Consider the following 20,884-nt stretch of genomic DNA (forward strand, 5'->3'; position numbering starts at 1 on the left):
TCCGCAACAGAATAATCAACAACAAGCTCAGCATTCTCAACAAAGTAACCAATATTATGGTCAGCGATAGTTTCAGCAGAGATCTTACAATACGGACATGGGACAGGCTCCGACCCTGACAGACAGGATGAACAAAAACTACTCTTTTAAGGATGAGGTCGTGTCTAAAATGTTCCGAAATTTGGTAAAAAGAGCTGAGTTTACATTGCTAGAACCCAAGAAGTCAGATGAAGTTGATAAGAAAGATCATCCAAATTATTGTCCTTACCATAGACTGATTGGGCATACCATAGAAGACTGTTTCAGCTTCAAAGGTTGGTTGGAGAGAAATTACAAGAATGGGAACATAAATATCCCGAAGGAATATTTGAAGGAGCCTGAAAGAGGGTCCATAAATATGATTTCGGTCGATCCGGTTGATCCCTACACAGCGGATGATGAATGGAGTGTTGTATGGACCAGATCTTCAAAGAAAATATTAAATCAAATTCAAACTGTGTCCGCACAAACATCTATTCAGATTCCACAATCTGCAGAGTCAGAACTGTCAGTCACATCAGAAGATGAGAAGAAAAAGAAGAGAGAAATTGTCAAAGAAGAAAGGATTGACATTGCAAAAACTAATGTGGGAGCTGCATATTCTCGAGTGGTTATCTCGGATGTGGGGGAGAAATTCCTCGAACCGATAACCTTGTACGATTTTCTTTTTACTCCTCCGAGAGTTTGCAATGCTGATATGATTGATTTTGGCTACGTTTTTATTGTTTCTGGTGATGATGGTGATAACGTAACTAACGCTCAATCTAATTCGAATTTCGATCCTTATGATGATCCTCAAATCATACAAAATCGCAACGAACTCTTCAATATGGCTAGTGAAGAGAGTAATGATACAGGCTATGATAGTGCAGAAAGTGAAGCACCCTCCTTTGAATTCCGAGGAAAGCAAATAGCAATTGAATTGGAAGCTTCAGATTCAGAAACATCTTTGGAAGAATGGGTGGCTGTGGCAAAAGAGAAACCACCGGGTCCAACTCAAGAAATGCAAGAAATAACAGAAGTATATTTAAGAAGAGGAAAGGTATTACCGCCAGTATCGGATTTGGGGGTGAAAGGAAAACAAATGCTTACCCAAAATGAGACAACTCCGCCAGTCGAAGAATTGCCTACTCAAGAAGAAACTGGAAATACGAGTAATAAAGTGGAATATAACGTTCTGGCACATCTTAGGAAGTTACCAGCCAAGCTAAGCATTTACGATGCTCTGATCCTGTCAAAGGAGATGAGAGAGGCATTAATCAAGGCTCTACTTGATCCAGATATTTGCTTAGCCCATTTGGCCAACGACTCCTTGGATGAGGCCTGTTCGTTAAAGGATCAACCCAGTGTGACTTTCACAGATGAGGATTTGTTGCTTGGAACTGCCGATCATAACCGACCTTTGTATATTTCAGTTAACATCGGAAGATTTATGCTCTCAAGGGTGTTAGTGGATCCACGAGCGTCAATTAACATAATGAATCTACGGACTTTAGCATATTTGGAAATTGACATCCACAAGCTCTCCACCAATAAAATGATGTTAAAAGGTTTCAACCAAAAAGGAGAAAGAGCTATTGGATCCATAACACTATCTATGAAAATTGGTGATCTAGTAACAACCGCAAAGTTCCATATCATTGACTCAGAAACTTCTTTCAATGCCCTACTGGGTCGACCTTGGATTCACGAATATAAGATGGTCCCTTCGTCATTGCACCAGTGTATAAAATATTTTGAAAAAGGACAAGAACAATGCATCAAAGGAGACTTGCAGCCATTCTCAGTGCATGAGATCGGAATTCATGAAGATGCTGCTTACTACGCTCCCGTGAAAAAGACAGTTTTCTCCAGAGATGTCGTATCAAGAAAGGTTGAAGATCTAAGAGTGCTACCAGAGCCGAGTAGTCGGGTGCCGGTTCAACGATCTTCCACCATTTCTTCGAAACGAGAAATTGGAAATTCTTTTAGTCCTCGCATCCGAGATCAAGGCCGGGGACGAGGCCGAGGAAGAGTTGGGAAGATTATTGAACAAAGGAATTCGACTATCAATATTGAGTTAGAAGAAAGCTCAGAAGAAGAAGAGACCGGAAAGAATGCAATGGTGATACGCCAGAAGATGCCACGTTTTGAAATTTCATTGGAAGAAGATGAAAAAGATGAGTACAAGTCAATGTATGACAGAATCAACCACTATGTGCAGGCCGTGGCCTTAACCCCTATTAATTCTCAAAAAATTGAGGGTTTGGAGGTCAAGGAAGTGCGTGGTGGGGGATTAAAACCGATAAAGTTCTATCGCGGTTCTTCTAGTTCTGTTCCCAGAATTGATGTAAATTTGGAGGAAGATGTTTCAAATGAATTAATGGAACTACCTTTTGATTATTATTCTCCCTGTGTTAAGAAACTTGCTCAACGTGGCTTAATACCAGACAAACTATCAAAAGACAGGTTGCAACTTTTTGAGGAATTGTGGAATAATAAAAATCGAGATCCTAAATCAAAAGAAGGCCTTGGTTTCGGCACGGTAGGGCCACTCAGTGATGCAGAATTTTGCTTGGTTGTTACTAGTAATCCCAATGAGTGTTGTTTTGAAGAAGAAGATGATCCTGATGAATTTAGAATAGAAGATGCCCCTCCTGAGTTTGAAGAGGAAATTAAGTCAACTGTTGATGAGTTAAGAGAAATAAATCTAGGGTCAGAGGAAGATCCTAGACCCACCTTCATAAGTTCTTTGCTCAGTGATGAAGAGTCTACAAATTTAATCAAGTTGTTGACAGAATTCAAGGATTGTTTTGCTTGGAGCTATGAGGAGATGCCAGGTCTATCGCTAGAGGTTTCAGTTCATAAGCTCGGAATAGACCCCTCCATGGCTCCAGTAAAGCAAGCTCCCAGGAGGATGCGCCTTGAAATCGAGCAGCAGGTCACCGCTGAAGTTAAGAAATTGATAGAGGCTAATTTTATACGAGAAGAACAATATCCAACATGGTTAGCCAACATAGTGCCGGTGAGAAAGAAGAATGGTCAGATCCGTATCTGCGTGGATTTCAGAGATTTAAACAAAGCATGCCCGAAGGATGAGTTCCCTTTACCAATTTCAGAGCTAATGGTAGATATTGCATCATCGCATCCAATTTTCTCATTTATGGATGGATCATCCGGGTATAACCAAATCAAGATGGCACCGGAAGATGCAACATTTACAGCTTTCAGAACTCCAATTGGAATTTACTGCTACACTGTAATGCCATTTGGATTGAAGAACACCGGAGCAACTTATTCAGCGAGCCATGACGAGAATTTTTGACGACCTCATTCACAATCAAGTCGAATGCTATGTGGATGATTTGGTCATTAAAAGTAAACAGAATGAAGATCATTTGTATGATTTGAGGATTGTCTTCGAACGATTGCGACGATTTAATCTCAAGATAAATCCCCTAAAGTGCGCATGTGGTGTCATTTCTGGGAAGTTCCTTGGATTTGTTGTCCGTCACCGGGGGATCGAAATCGACCCAGAAAAGATTAAAGCGATATTAGAAATGCCACCACCTAAGAGTTTAAAGCAGTTACGATCTTTTCAAGGGAAATTGGCATATTTAAGACGCTTTATTTATAATCTGTCAGGAAGGTGTAAACCCTTTTCGGCACTAGTCAAAAAAGACGCTAAATATATCTGGGATGAGAAGTGTCAAAGGGCTTTTGAAGAAATTAAACAGTATTTAATGGTGCCACCTGTGTTGGCAGCCTCGATTCCGGGTAGACCTTTGATACTTTATACTGCGGCTTTGGACGACTCTCTTGGTGCCCTGTTAGCACAGGTTAATGATGAAGGGAAAGAAAATGTCCTTTACTACCTGAGTCGTTGTCTGATTCCGACGGAATTAAAGTATCCACCCATCGAGAAGCATTGTCTAGCTTTAATCTTCGTCGCTCAAAAGCTTAGGCATTACATGCTAGCTCATAAGGTCCACCTGATTTCAAGAGTTAATCCATTACAATACTTAATAACTCGGCCAACGTTTTAGCAGATTTCCTTACAGCACATCCGTTGCCAGCCGATTTACCCCTCAGTGATGATTTACCAGATGAGCAAATAATGAATATACAACCCTCCAACTCTCAAATTTGGAAAATGTACTTTGATGGAGCTTCGTCATCACAAAGAGATAAAGATTCAGGGACAATAATACCTGGCAAAGCAGGAGTTGGCCTGATATTCATAACACCAGATCGAGGGTTACTAAGGTACTCCTACCATTTAACAGAGCCTTGTACGAATAATGAGGCCGAATATGAAGCTTTAATCGCCGGATTGGAATTAGCAATTTCAATGGGAATAACGGACATCGAGATATTTGGTGATTCACAGCTCATTATCCAGCAAGTGGCAGGGCAATACAAGATTCTGAAGCCAAAATTGGAACAGTACTTTAATTATACAATGAAATTGTTGGAGCAAATCCCAAGTGTAACAATATACCAGATACCGAGAAGAGATAATGCCCATGCAGATGCATTAGCAAAGCTTGCGAAAGAGTTAGCATGCCCACCAGAAAATTCAATTGATATCACTATAGAGGGACGAAAAATACTTTCAAATCAGCATGGATGTTCTACAAAGGCTTGAAATAGAAGAGATAGTGGCTGCAGTTGCAGAAGATGCTAATGATTGGCGGGAACCGTTCATAGAATATTTGAAGTCCGGAAAATTACCAGAGGATAAGTCAGTAGCTCATCAGATCAAGAAAAGAGCGTTGTCGTACGCTTTAGTGGACGATGTTTTATATAGAAGATCCTTCGATCAAATGTGGCTGAGGTGCTTGAACAGGCCAGAAGCACAAAAGATCGTTGAGGTGCACGCAGGACTGTGTGGTGCTCATCAGTCAGGCCCGAAGATGAAAATAAAAATCAAAAGAATGGGTTACTACTGGCCGACGATGATCACCGATTGCATGGAAGTTGCCAGAAGCTGTCACCAATGTCAGATACACGGAGTGGTCTTGCATCAACCTCCGAATGTGCTGCACCCTATAGTAGCGTCGTGGCCGTTCGAGTGTTGGGGCACAGATATTGTGGGCCCGATAGACCGTCCGTCATCAAAAGGACACCGTTTCATTCTCGCTGCAACAGATTATTTCTCAAAATGGGCAGAAGCAGTACCTTTAAGAGAAGTCAAAGCGCATCAAGTTCTTCAATTCTTTAAGTCTCACATAGTGTATCGTTTCGGTGTTCCACGAAGGGTAATCTCCGATAATGGTTCAGCATTTAAAAGCATGAAGATCAACAATTTTGTCAAACGACACAGAATAGATTGGAGATATTCTACCATCTACTACCCTAGAGCAAACGGATTGGCAGAGGTTTTTAACAAAACTTTCGTGCAGATTCTAAAAAAGACATTGGACGAAAATAAAAGAGGATGGCATGAGCAGTTATTAGAAGCTCTGTGGGCATACAGGACGACAGTCAGAACTCCAACTCAGGCTACGCCATATTCACTTGCATACAGGTCCGAGGTCATTCTTCCCTTAGAAGTTCAGTTACCTTCTCTCAGAATTGCAGTAGCCAACAAGATTACAATAGAGGAAAATGCTAGACTCCGATTGGAAGAGTTAAAAGCCCTCGAAGAAGATCGTTTAGCAGCACAGCAGAATTTGGAACTCTACCAGGCCAGAATGATCTATGCCCACGATAAACTGGTCCGCCCTAAGATTTTCAATATTGGTGATTTAGTCCTGGTTCTCAGGAGACTTATTCTTGCACATCGTAAGATAGGGGAAAAATTTGAGCCAATCTGGGAGGGACCGTACGTGGTCGAAAAAGTTTATTCTAGAGGGTCTTATCAGTTAGTGGATTGTCAGAGCGAAAGACCTATGCTCCCAATTAATGGAAGATACTTGAAAAAGTATTACGCGTCGTGACGTTTCAGGGGACCCGGTTGCAGGTCATATGATACGCAGATGCGTTAACTTTTAGTGACTGGGTCCAAGAATATTGTAATAAAATTAACAAGACAAGATGGATTCTCATGAATAATAATAAGTTTTCTTTGTTTTTCCCAAATTCAAACATGAACTAAATCACTTTCTAAATAATAATTAGTCATTGTTCCTGTTCATTTGATTATCAACGTGCTGACGTTTCTCCTGTCTTTTACAGGGAAATGTCGAACGGAATACTGATTTTCTCTTTTAAGAATGGCATTAATCTCGCATTAAACAAGAAAGAGGTAGCACAAGGAGCCATCATTGATTTCGACTTGGACTTTGAGCAAGTCAAGTTGGAATATGAGAGGCACCTGTTAAGTGTGGTGAGCTCAAAGGAGATGGAAGGTTTCAAGCCAGTGCTCAGTTTTAAAAGTAAGGAAGTTGACACCACTGCAAAGAAAAGAAAGCATGAAAATGGAGAGGAAACTCGGGAAAATGATGATGATCCGTCAGGGAGAGTTGGGCAGATGCAGTCAATGGTTTTAACAGCAAAGGGAGAGTTCATCAGCGCTCCAACAAATCTGTCGAGAAAAGTACCGTTGACCCGCACCCAACGCAGGATTGCCAGTCGAAAGAAGCGCAAAGCACTCGTACAGTTGGAAAAAAGGCAAGCTGAGGAGGCAACTTCAAAGCATATTTTGATTTCTCAAAATAAAGAAGAAACGTCCGAGCAAATAATCCAGAATGTTCCGCTTTAAACTGCTGCAGAAAGACACCCACAAAGTTCAATTTTGTAGACCACTTTGCAAGAGTATTCTCTAGCTGGTTTTTGTGATGAATATATGAAATATGATGCTCCTAGGGAAGGATGTGTTATAATCCCAGCAATTCAAAGAAGTGAGGAACATCCAGATGTAGAGTCATACATCCCGCAGTATGTTCAGCCAAGAGATTGCAGATAATTTCTGAAGAAGAGCTCGCAATGTTCCAGAAAGTGCGAAAGCAAAATTTTGAATATTTTGAAAGGATACGAGGCAGATATGTCAATATTTTGGAAGGATTGGAATTGCATACTGACGTCTTCTCCGAAAATGAACAGAAAAAGGATGGTGAAATATATTTTTGATCTCAGAGAAAGAGGCCGAGAAAGCCTGTTAAAGGGAAGGACCTATTCAGAGCCCCGAAAGTGGATGAAAGGCAAGGGCAGGATCACAATTCAGTACGGATGTTGCTATAATTATGCATATGATAAAAGAGGGAATCCCCCAGGGATTATTCGACATGATGAAGTTGACCCGCTGCCACCGCTTATGAAAAGGATGATAAAAAAGATGGTAGAATGGCGTATTTTACCGGCAGATAGAGTACCAAACAGCTGCATAATTAATATCTATGAAGAAGGAGATTGTATATCACCCCATATTGATAACCACGATTTCGTGAGACCCTTCTGCACTGTCTCTCGTCAGCAACTGCAATATAATGTTCCAAAAAGAGATACGAGTGATTGGTCTGGCTGAATTTCGTGGAGCAATGGAAATTCCTCTTCCTGTTGGCTCGATCCTGGTTCTCAAAGGAAATGGAGCAGATTTGGCAAAACATTGTGTACCAGGGGTTCCGCAAAAAAGAATATCAATTACTTTCAGAAGAATGGATGACAGTAAGGTACCATTTGGATATCAACCTGATCCAGAGCTCGAGGGACTTCGACCCTTAGAATTATGAAACAGGCACGCCTCAAAGTGTATGTGAGGGGGACTTTTGTTCCGGAAGATATCTTTGTAGGAGGGGCTAGTTTCTACATAACTCCGAGAGGTCAGAAAGATGGATATGGCATTAAAAGTCTACAATTTGTTTCGAGCAAGATCATTTTACGATTGAATTGTATCCTGATATATCAGATTTTGAAGGATCAATGAAGATTTCTTTTTGTCAAATGATGCGATTGATTTAAGGATGTCAAATTGAATGTTAATACAGTCTTGCAATGAACATGGAACGATGCAAAGTAAAATAAAGAAAGCATCTAATATAAAATAAATTTGAAAATATATATATTTACATTATGATAAATTAAATTAATTTTGAATTCCTTAAATTTTGGCATAAATCCCCTGTTGGTGGCCCTCCTTTCGACGTAAATCCCTTGTTGGTGGTCTTTTGGCGTAAATCCCTTGTTGGTGGCCCTTAAATTTGACGTAAATCCCTTGTTGGTGGTCCTTAAATTTGGCGTAAATCCCTGGTTGATGGTCCTTAAATTTGGCGTAAACCCCTTGTTGGTGGCCCTCCTTTGACGTAAATCCCTTGTTGGTGGTCCTTAAATTTGGTGTAAATCCCTTGCTGGTGGTCCTTAAATTTGCCGTAAACCCCTTGTTGGTGGCCCTCCTTTGACGTAAATCCCTTGTTGGTGGTCCTTAAATTTGGCATAAATCCCTGGTTGGTGGTCCTTAAATTTGGCATAAACCCCTTGTTGGTGGCCCTCCTTTGACGTAAATCCCTTGTTGGTGGTCCTTAAATTTGGCATAAATCCCTGGTTGGTGGTCCTTAAATTTGGCATAAACCCCTTTGTTGGTGGCCCCACTTAACCTCCTTAAAATAATTTTTTCACTCGATTAAATCGAATGCGACAAACTTGTGATAAATCTTTTCATTCTCAATCCATTCATTCACAAAGTCTTTCTCGAGCTGTGGGTTCCTGATTGAGAACCCAACTCAAATTCGATTTCATATCAAATCCGACCTTTTCTTGAACAATTCTTTGGTTTGTTGGTCGCTTCGGTCAACACCAATACGTGCGGCGTACCTGTTCCGCACACCACACCTATTGGGGGTCCATTTGTTGACCTCAATTTTGAGGTCATTTCCTTTTCTAGGGTCTTAGGATCTAGCTCTACGAGTTCTTATTGACCATCTTAGAAAACTAGAATTGAAAACCACACTTTTAGAAAATTCTAGTCAATTCCTATTTTCCTTTGATGTCTAGCATCTTTGGCACAAGACCATCGTCTTATAGACGAGCGGTTATAGGTTATTTTGCGAAGACTCAAGAGAAAAGTTTCTGATAGGACTTCAAGCCTTAGGGAGACATCGTCACAACCTTTTCGTCACATACACACATCAAATACACAAAGTTCACAAAATTGCACGAAATCGGACTTCAATTAAGCTCAGAGGACGGGTGAAAATGCGAACTTCTCCGGATGACTTCCGACGACAGTTGGACTGCACCAACGCGTCTGGGGTACCCATTTTGGTAGGAAAGGACACCCATATTGCCATATTTTTGACACGAGAAAATTAGCACGCAAATCGATGAATTCGTCAAAATGACTTCCGACGGCGAAACGGATCGTACCAGCGCGTCCAGAACGTCAGAATTACCTAAAAGGAAGATCCAATTTGCAATGATTTCACACACGAATTAAAATGTGTAAATCAAATTTTTACTTTAAAAATTAAGTATTTTTTTTATATACTTATATTTTTAACTAAATAATATTTATAAAAACTAATCTCTATTCACTTAACCCACGGCATTCGCGTATTTCTTTTTCCTTCTTCGACCGAGAGCCGCTCGGGCGGAGCCCTAGCTTCCGCACGCATCCCCTCTCTCGCATCTCCTCTGCTATTCGCGCGTGAGACGGCTCCCCTTATCCTCACACGCGGCATTCCGCGGTCCATTCGCGCACACGCCTCCTCGATCTCTGCTCGACTGAGCAACTTCCCAACGGTGGAACTCCACCCGGCCGACCCTTCCTCTGCCCTAGGCTGCATTTCCTCTTGCCTTAAATCTTTCTCATCCTCTCCCTTTACCTGATTTGTTGACTAGAAAGGTTGGTAGGTGGCTGCTCTTCTCCTTTCTTTACTATAAAAAACCCCACTTGGGGAGGGTTTAACCCCACTTGGGGAGGGTTTTGAGTTTGAGGGCCGAAATTTTTGAGAGTGGGGAGGTGCTGCCAAAATCTTTTCAAACTTACATTTTCTTCTCATCTTCTGTGGCTTGGGAGTTGTTAAAAATTTTTTAGAAAGAAAGGAAGAGTTCTTGAGAAAAAAGAGTGTTGCCAGAATCCTTTTTTAAGCTAGAAATTTCGAGTGCTTTTGATGTGGAGCATTTGTAGTGGTCTTTTCTTGAACCATTCTTATAGTTTTATTTCAAATCTGCTAAAAGAAGTATTCATTTTCCTCTCCTCTGTTTTGTTGTTTTGCTCAAAACATGTTATTGGAAATCATTTTAAATGCTAGAAATTAATATTTGGGGGCTCATATCTCACTTCTCTTGCTGCCCCCTTGTGAAATATATGTTGGATGTCATTTTTAAATGCTAGAAATCATGTTTGGGGGCTCATATCTCACTTATCTTGCTGCCCCTTGTTGAAATATTCTTTTGCTGCTACTTATTGAAATATATGTTGGATTTGATTTTTGGTGTTGGGTTGATGCCTTAGTCGTGAGCTTCATATACATTTAGCTGGATTTGAGTCTTGGTTTTGGGTTGCTGCCTTAGCCGTGAGCTTCATATTTATTGAACTGGATTTGATTCTTGGTTTTGGGTTGTTGCCTTAGCCGTGAGCTTCATATCCATTTAGCTGGATTCGATTTTTGGTTTTGTGTTGATGTCTTAACCGTGAGCTTCATATTCATTGAGCTAGATTTGATTCCTGGTTTTGGGTTGCTGCCTTACCCGTGGGCTCTCCCCCCCCCCTATTGTCTTACCCGTGAGCTTTTGATTAAAATTGAAATTGAAGGGTTTTGATAATTGTATGATTTTTAGAGGTACAGAAGGATACTCCCTATAGATTGTTCTCCTATATTTTATGAAATGTAGAAAGCATTTGAAGTTTCATTTTGAGTTTGATATAAATTGAAGTCATATTGGGTTTGGAAATTCATAAAAGCGCCACTTGAAAAGGATATCGTTCTCGGGATTGATCCGATTTTTTTTTCCTTTTAACAAATTTAAATGTTTTAGACCGAAACATATTCACGAGTTTTATTGATTTAATTTGGTTTTAAAAATGGATCGCTCTCATTTTCGTTTATTTTGTTTTATTTTTTTTTTTAACGGTTAAGTTAAAAATGGGAATTTGATGCAGGGGCCTATGAGGATTGAAGCTCTAATGGGGAAAAGTAAAATTGGAAGATAAAGCCTCTATAATTTTTGGGATGATACAATGTAGAGGGGTGATAGAGTAGCGAACAATCCACCTCTTCTTTTACATAAGGAAAAATAGATTGAAAATTGGAAGACTAGTTGGAATAAAAAAAATGAGAATTTAGATAACAATTGAGAAATTAGTGGACTTACTCTTAGATTCCTTAAGCTTTGAATAAATTTAAAATCTATTTCTTTTAATTAGGATTGAAGCACGACTCACAACTCTTTTGCTAAAACTATGAGTTTACCCCTAGGTTTTAGGAGTCTGGTAGCGAGCTCAGCTGGATCTATAGATGTTTGAGGGTTAGTGGAAAGGCACTTAATTGAGACTAGACACCTTAGGACACCTCAAGTTTAACCTAAAGTGCAGACATCCTAGATTTTAAAAGCACAACTTAAGAAATAGTTTACCATCCTAATTTTCAAATGACTCTAAGAAATCCAAACATCTAACCTTAGTTAGAAGATAAGTAGGACACTAGGCATGAGGGTATACTAGATTGTGACTCATGACTGATTTAATTAAATCAAATAATAAAATTCTTACCTTAACTTGACCAAAACTGAAACCCAATGCTCCGGGATTTGAGTTTGTCCTACATTCAAATCCTCCTAGCAATTGGGAACATTCCAATATCACATATAAATTTCCTATTCTTGGTCATTTATATGTGGTATGGTATTTCATTTTATTTGTTTATTTTTTCTCTACAATTTACCTGTTTCTGTTAGTCTTTTTCAGGTCATACTTCCCTTTTTTACACAGCACATAATAGTTAAATTTAAAGGAGCAATGAACCTCTCAGGTGTACAGGTTTAATTTACATTACAACACTTTATTTTAAAAGCATGTTATATTGTTTTCATAGTCTGTTATACTGCTTCTTTAGCACGTTATGTTCTTCTTTCAGCATGTTATATTGTCTTTTCTCTTTACTACACAGTGCATTATTACTTTCCTTTCACACAGCATGCTTAGTTACTTTGATACACTATGCCTTAGTTTAGGATAACCTAGTGGTTAGGAGCATGTTCAAAATTAAAACTAAACCAGGAGGTGCTACTACGAGGAGTTTGGAGCGAACATCGTGGGCAGCGCGACGAGAAACAATTTTCAGATGGATCTGCAGCAACGAAACATCTTCATATCACATGAATATTTTCACAACACTATACACTTTCCTTAGTTTAAATAACAATCTATAGGATCACTCTTTAGGCTTTCTGTACAACTCTGTTGTACAATTATAAGTCCTAACGTTTTAGGATTCTGAGGTTACCGTACGGTACGATGTAAAAATCATCACTTCAAAGACATAAAGCCGAATATTAGGATAGTTGGGAGTTCACCGGGGGTTTTTTTTCCCAGATCTGTGATATCCCCTACTTTTCTTCCTTTTGGATTCTTTGAATAATTGTTCCTACTTTGGGTCATTCTTATTTGATTTTTCCATGTCCAACCGTGAAAACCTAAACTTTGAAATCTTGAAAGCAAAATCACCTGATCTTAATCGAGAGTTTTCTTAAATGACTCTCAGTTATTTAAGATATAATTAACTATAGGGGCTTGCCTTTATAGGGAATCAGGAACCCAGGTAAAATAAACCTTATCTAACCCTCGTATTAGGTAGGAGAACTTGTCGGCAAATAGGACAATTTCGCAGACCAAATGGATGTCACAAATTGTTTAGTCTAGATGATTGAATCCTTATTACAAGTGATATGTTTATTTCTTTGGGATAAGTGTACTGCTTGTAGTATTGTATTAAATCATCTAAATTATTTAAAATGTGAGACTCGTTTGGTCTCACTTATTTTAAAAATTAAAATGTTACTTTTAAAAAATGAAAAAGGGTATATTTGTATTTAAATTATTTTCAAAACCATAAAATCATTCATTTTTTTTAAATCACGAAATTTAAATAAATAACAAAAATAAAACAGCCGACAACATCCCCATCTATATCACCATCGCTTTGGACAACGGACCCAAGGTATCTAAATCGTTCACACCTTTTAATAATTTGATCACCCAAAGTCACACTTCTGTCACTAGAGCTATTACTACTAAAATTACATTCCATGTATTCAGTTTTAGTTCTACTTAAACGAAGGCCTTTAGACTTAAATTTATCCCACATCTATCTCATAATTGGCAGTGGTACAAACTAATCTCTAAAAGTTCTCGCAAACTCCTCCAACCATACCAAGTGGCTAGATCAACCACAAAATTTCTCCTATAACTACCCCTTGCCACCATCTCTCAGCTTCTCCCTCAAAGGCAAAGTTAGCAAGTGTAACTCTCAACTCTGATGGACATGACATACCAGCTAAAATTTTCTCCTCTCATCAGTCGTATTTTAGCTTCCATGGACCCACCAGCTCCAAAAAATAACAACGATCTCATATCCTAAAAAAGCTTCAAATACATATCCAATTGTGTTCTTTCAATGCTACTAGTCTGAGACTGAGAATTTTTAATCATTTCTGTCACAACACTCATCATTTCAGTAAATGGATCAGTATTAATGGTAATATTATGGGGCATGTTAATTTCTACAAAATCATCCCCGACTTCTTCCTCTTGATTTTCATAATTCTAATATAAAAGCAAATCAATTCAATTAAACTCAATTAAAGAATTCAATTTATAAAATTTATAGCTTAATTTAATCATCATTGTTATTTTTTTAATTAAAATTCATGTTACTTAAACTAACATCTCTCTGATATAACTTTTGTCACGACTCGACCCGGGAGCAAGACGAGAACAACCGGTCAAATGAACTTAAGTTTCCAATTGTTCTATTTCTATCAGTAAAGTTTACTATTCAAATATTAAGTGAAAGAGTCACTAAAGATAACCTTTTAATTAACAAATAAAAATTCATCTTTCTAGTTACTGAACTTGCCCTTCTATACACATTAAGTCCACTGTATTCAGCCTATTCAAAAGCTAAAACCTGAAAAAAAAAATATTTAAACAATATAATGAATTATCTAACAAAAATAATAATAATAATGTTTTACTTTTATCGCCGCATAAGTAAAAGAGAAGTTGAAAAGGTTTTGAAAAAAACCAAGGGTAGAAAATCAACATGACATGATAATATCCCAATCGAAGTGTGGAAATATTTAAGAGATTTGGGAGTTTCTTGGCTAACTAAACTCTTTAATAATATTTTAAAAAATAAAAACATGCCTAAAGAGTGGAGTAAGAGCATTTTGGTCCCTATTTTTAAGAATAAAGGAGATGCACCAGAGTGTGTAAATTATATAGGAATTAAGTTAACGTGTCATACTTTAAAATTATGAGAAAAAGTAACAGAACATAGGTAAAGACATGATATAAAAATTTCTCATAGTCAGTTTGAATTTATGCTGGGCAAGTTTACTATGAAAGCTATATATTTATTCAGAAGTTTGATGGAGAACTACAGAGAGAATAAGGAGAATCTACATATGATTTTTATTAATTTAGAAAATAATTACGATAGAGTTTTAAGAAATGTCCTTTGGAGAGTTTTAGAGAAGAAAGGTGTTAATATTACTTATATTCAAGTCATTAAGGATATGTATACTAGAGTTGTTACTTGTGTTCGAACCAAAGGAGGATTGACTATATATTTTCCTATTTCAGTTGATTTACATCTAGGATCAGCTTTAAGCCCATATCTTTTTGCTTTAGTTATGGATGATCTTACTGGACATTTGTACCTTGTTGTGTGCTTTTCACCGATGATATCCTTCTTGTGGATAAGACCAGACAAAGAGTTTAGGAAAAACTTGAATTATGGAGGTCTACATCGGAGTCAAAAGGCCTTCGTTTGATTAGATCTAAAATTGAATACATGGAATAAAATTTTAGTAGTAGTAGTTATAGTGACAGAGTTATAACTATGGGTGATCAAATCATAAAAAACGTGTGAACGTTTTCGATATCTTGAGTCTATTGTTCAAAGTGATGGTGATATAAATGGGGATGTTATTAGTAGAATTCAAGTTGGTTGGTTGAAGTTGAGGAATGCATCAGGCCTATTGTGTGATTGGAAAAGTACTGCTTCGACTGAAAGGAAAATTTTATAAGGCGGTGAGACCTACAATGCTCTATGGCTCAAGATGTTGGCCTTTAAAAAAGAAGCATAATACAAAGTTAAGTGTGTTGAGATGAGAATGCTAGGTGGATGAGTGGCTTGACACTTTGAGACAAAATGAGCAATGGATATATCTGTGATAAGTGTAGCTCCAGTGGAGGACAAAATTAAAGAGTCATCTTAGATGATTTGGTCACACTAAACGTCAACCATCTGATGATCCTATTAAGAGAGTAGCTGTTTTATATTCGACTTATATTAAAAGGGCAGAGGTGGACCTAAAAAGACTTGGGATCTTAATCTATTCAAATTAAATAAAAATACGATGCTCAATAGGATGCATTACATCTATCTCAAAATATCTTCAAAACATAATCTAGCATATCCCTGGCTGATATTTTCCAGTCAGCACAGTGGTTCATGATCTAAATTACACGATTATGATGAGTGGGAAGAGTGTCTATTCACCCCCAACTGATATTCTCTCGTGGACAAAACGATTAGCAGTCTACATATAATAATTTTCTATGGATGTAGGATAACAACTATGCACGTGGGTATATTAGCGTCCTCTATCCACAACATAGAAGAGTGAACTCCTCCTCTTAGCATGTACACACAAACTTTCATGTATACACTATTTTATTATTCATAATGTACATTCTTCTCTTATGAGACAATTTACATTTATCTACTAATGAATAAATACACTTTTACTAAATCTGTAAGTCATGAAATAAATTGATATTTGAACCATCTTAGAATTTACATGTCATGTAATAATCGATATATGCACATTTACTATAATTTAAATGTTATTCAATAATCTAATAATTCTATAAAAAATTTATTGTGCAATTATTTAATATGCATAATTTCTTATCTAACAATATGAAAAATCTGTTATAAGTTAAATCTCACTATAACAGAGTATAAATAAAATCAAGCATACATTTAGAAATAATAAAAATTACTGAAATGAAGAAATATAATTATTCAACTGCCTTGCATGAAATGAAATATTCCAATTTTTTTCATCTTAAAATCAATTAATCTTAAATCTTGATTCTTGGTCATCATTGATATGATCTTTAACAATAATATTATACTAAACATCAAATTTAAAATTAATTAAATTTAAAACTTCGATTTTAATTACCTTAAATATTTTCCCCCACTACTGTCTTCTGTCCTCGTTTCAAATGGCGACAATCCGGTCCGAGGTTGAAATTAACCAAAACGGGTACAGACGGTCAGATCGTAAAAATTAAATTATTCTTAACTAATATTTTAATATATGAAAAAGCCACTAAACAAATGAATTGAAGTAAGAAAGTTAACTTTATCTCTTCCTGATTGTCTGCATCTTCTATAAACATGTTATCTTTTATTGCTCATCTATTAATAATTTAATTTAACTTAAAAATTTAGTTTAAAACAACAGTAATTTAACTAAAGCAAATGATACTCACACTACTAGGTTACAATAACATAATGAAAGGAAATCAATACGTGAGTCAGTTAAACATTTAATAAATCAATATAAAACATTTGATAGTTTATAAATAAGATTACTCACTATATTGCATAATATTTAAGGTATTTTACTATATTAATAGCATATCGATATTAATTATATTTGTACAACCTTCATAGAAGCACCGTTTAAAAATTTTACGAGTTATGATACTTCAATATCAATAACTTTTTCCATTTACGTGCACATGTACTCTAACGTTTTCTAGCTACTACCATAAGAGAGATGAACACCATCATAGTCAATCATGCACATGCAAACATATATATAGTCAAAATCATTCATATGCTTATCCTATAACATATAATATAACATATGTATCCTTAAATAACATGTTATGATTTTTACTATATGGAGACCTAACATTCACCAATAAAAAGAAGAGTATGTAAATTAGGATAAAATGATACATGAATTTATAGATATCAATAACTATTAATGCAATTGATTGAGAAAAAATAAAATACTACTATAAACCTTTAAGTATGAATACCAACTTTAAATTCACTCTATGAAACGATTTCTTACAAATTCTTAAACTTTCTCTTTCACAATATAAAATTCTAACATTAATATGTAACAGCTTATAATTAAATTGACTAAAAAAAATTACTAAATTGAAGGTATTCTTAACTTCGTATCTCTTCTTCTTCCTCTATCTCACTCTCTCTGACTCTCTCACAGTTTCCTATCTCTCTCTCGTTCTCCCTATCTCTCTCGACTCCTCTGTTGAGTTCGAATGGGAGAGAAAAAGTGAGGATAGAACTTATACTCTCAGAAGCAGTGGGTGAAATGATCGAACAATGCCTATGAAATGACACTTGTTTCGCAAGCATCGTAACAGTTTCATTTTCATTTTTTGTAACTTCTTGAAAATAAAGATTGTTATTACAATCTCCTATCCTTATAAAAATTTTGTTCTCAAAATTTAAAGTATAAGAATATACTTCATGCCTCAATTGTACAGTTGTGAATATATTTTTCTTATTTTTTATTACTTCTCCCATGTGACATCTTTTTCAGTTTCATGTTTCCATAATAAACAAAAAAAAATAAATCTCTCTATTCCTTGGATGTTTCATATCATAATCTTTTATTCTTTTCAGCTCATCCACAAATGTCAAAACATGTTGAATATCTATTGAACCTATGAAAAACTTACTAACCTCATCAGCAATATACTCCTGAAGTAAAAAGATATGAAAGATATTATGTATCCCATACATGTGTGCTGATAGTGCAAGCCTGTAAGCCACTTTCCAAATCTTCTCTATGATTTCATATGGACCAACATACCGCATTGGCTTATTCCAAGTTCCAAGCAGGGTCGTGACAAAAAACAAATATCAATTCTTCTCTACCTTCTAATTTATAGTATTAATTCATAAAATGATAATCATTGCGATTCAAATAATTATGTTGAATTCCAAAATAAGAAATAAACTCTAACCTTCACAACTTCAAAACTCCTCGACCAATAATCTGAAATTTGCCCCAACTTGATTTTTTAACATTAATTAACATGAATCTAATTTAATACTTAACTATTTCATTAATTTAAATAAATCCTAAAATGAAAAAATTAATTAATTAATTAAAGTTAAGCATTATGCTCAACTTAAAGATCACGACAGCTACCCTTCTCACGCACGCAAGTGAGTCCCCTCCTCTTTTGCCCGAGCCCACGCAGATCACACGCAATCCCTCCCTTTCTCTTATGCTCACACCCTCACAAGATGTGCGATGCATCCTCCTTCACTTGAGCAAAACCTTCCCTTCTTCCTCGCCAGTTCGGTTAGGGCATGAGCAGCTTGATGCTTCTCTTCTTCGCATGCTAGGGCTCGAGAGCTTCTTCTCGAAAATCAATGATCTTCTGCAAGTCGTGGCATCGTCTCCCCCTCCTTATCTACTCTTACACGCGCAAGTTAGGGTTAACACCGTCTCTTCTACGGCTTCGCCGCTTCCTTCCTCAAGCCAACCGTAAGAACGGTGAATCCTTGCCTCCTCTTCCTTCACGCATGCAAAGTGACTTGCGCTAGATGCAGGAGAGTCTTCTTTTCTTCTTCCTTTTTGAGTCTCGCTAGTCACCTACAGGCAACGAAAACTAGACATGAGAGCACTCCCCTCTGCGACCCTTCTTGCTCTCTCGTTCACTCTGTTTCTTGTAATTTCCCCCTTCACCAATTCAACGAGCGTAACTTAATCTCTCTCTTACAAAATGATTGAAATGATTGGTCGAACCGACACTAAACCCATTAAAATTTATTTTCTTATGTTTCATTTTATTTTATTTATATTTCAGTTATTACAAAAATACTACACAGCAACTGACTCTCAAATCGTAAATCAGCAAGAGGCATCATAAACTAGCATGTCTCTTATAACATGCAGATTTTAAGTAAAATGACAGATAACTAGATGAAGAGATTAAGGCTAAATGATCAAAACATCAAGCCGAAATAGGGTCATAGCAAGTGATTGTAGACCTAGATTGCATAAGAACTCATTTTTTAAGAAAATTGAAGTCAATTACTTCAAAATAAAAGTAAAGGTCAACGCTTACAGCTTCTACTAACAAGTTTAAAGCAAGCTCATGAAAAGAAAAATACGTGCCTTCCACTCTTGAAATATTCCAAATTGGCGTGCAATTCTCTCGAACTCAGACTGATCACTGTATCTGATCCTGACATCTCCATCTATGTTAGAAGCCTGTTGGATGACATCTGCTCCATAAAGGGGTTTTGCATCTGCAACTATTTTTGCAAAGTGCTTCGAGAAATTTCCCTGCCATCCATCATAGTAGTGCAAATTCAGCTATTACATCATAGGCACCGGCAAGACACTTGGAAAAATGGAAATACCTCCTTTAGATAACCGAGATCCATTTCCTTCCAGTTAATCTATTTCCAATAATCACAGGAAAGTATAAGATCTTTGATAAAAAAAGTCGGGGCAAGACAGAAAATAGATACTTCTTGAACATACACGGGCATCATTTAATTTGATAGGCTCCAAATATTGCTTGAAAAACAGCCCCATGCTAGAACCCTGAAAAGAAGCCACATATAAAGGCCATATTTTTTAAACAAAGATATGAATAAAGCGGATACATACATGTTCACCGAAATTAAATGTTCTACAGATCTCCGGGCGAATAAATTGGCGATTCTTACGTACAACCTTTAGTCTTAACCAGTCATCCCAATAAGTGTGTCATGTCAAGGAAGATTTCCAGAAAAATACCATGCAATCATAAATTACAAACTAAGTAGTTGAGGATATGCTTTAGGCCACTTAGGCGACAGTTCAACCCAGGTAGATTTTGTCAGCATCCATCCCAGTCCAGGAAAGAAATCAGAACGGTAAAGGGCCTCTGCAGATAAATGATATCTTCAATAAGACAAATAGATTTCCTTAACAAAAACGCTTCTAGCAAATCAGAGCTCACCAGCATCAAGAACAAACTGTCGTTGACCATTATCATTCCATGAAGAAACAGCCATGACGCTCCTTCAAAAGTAAATTATTGCATGATTAACCAGTGATTTTATAGTTAGTTGTAGCTGTAATAAATATTCCATTAGATATGTCACTTTTGGGCATACTTATCATTGTCAAGTAGAGTCGCTGTGGCCTCAAAATAATCAAAAAAATCTGGCGCAATCTCCATGTCATCTGTCAAGAAACAAAAAGCTCAGTTATAATTTAAAAGGCTGTGCATAAACCGAACAAGAACAACAAGCTTATAAAGCCAATGATACCTTCCAATATAATTACACGACTGAAATTCTTTTTGAAAAAAAGCTCGTCCAAGGCCCACTTATAATGCCCTGGGAAGTGTAAGTCCTCTTAGTCCAAGACAAATCGTTTGAATGATAAAAAAGATGGGGGGGGGGGGGGGGGGGTTTAAACCCCCTATGGATGGCTATGGATGAGCAATAGTACATATATCTTATCTTCCCTCAGAAATTACACTAAACACTGATTTCTAAAGATCTCATTTAATGGATTGGGGTTAATATGCGATTTAATATCTAGTGTACTCTTTAGAAAGAAAGATTACAATTAACAGATAATGTAATATCTAAAGACATGAGATATAAGTGTAATTTAAAAAAATACAAGGGAGATA

General features: G+C 36.9%; 1 protein-coding gene and 1 pseudogene across 2 annotated transcripts in view; one reads left to right on the forward strand and one right to left on the reverse strand.

Moving 5' to 3' along the window:
• The window catches only part of LOC110039002 (alpha-1,3-mannosyl-glycoprotein 2-beta-N-acetylglucosaminyltransferase-like), a gene marked incomplete at its 5' end in the record, with an annotated part of 58,253 nt that overhangs the window by 24,706 nt on the left and 12,663 nt on the right, over positions 1-20,884 (reverse strand). For both annotated transcript variants that reach the window (XM_020743933.1, XM_020743934.1), the window contains 8 exon segments: positions 19,366-19,536; positions 19,614-19,652; positions 19,738-19,800; positions 19,867-19,960; positions 20,035-20,125; positions 20,201-20,262; positions 20,358-20,427; positions 20,514-20,582. In XM_020743933.1, the coding sequence (XP_020599592.1) occupies positions 19,366-19,536; positions 19,614-19,652; positions 19,738-19,800; positions 19,867-19,960; positions 20,035-20,125; positions 20,201-20,262; positions 20,358-20,427; positions 20,514-20,582 (659 nt within the window).
• On the forward strand, positions 6,949-7,890 carry LOC110039001 (annotated as a pseudogene).

Source organism: Phalaenopsis equestris, unplaced genomic scaffold, assembly GCF_001263595.1.
Source record: "Phalaenopsis equestris unplaced genomic scaffold, ASM126359v1 Scaffold234726, whole genome shotgun sequence".
NCBI lineage: Eukaryota > Viridiplantae > Streptophyta > Magnoliopsida > Asparagales > Orchidaceae > Phalaenopsis > Phalaenopsis equestris.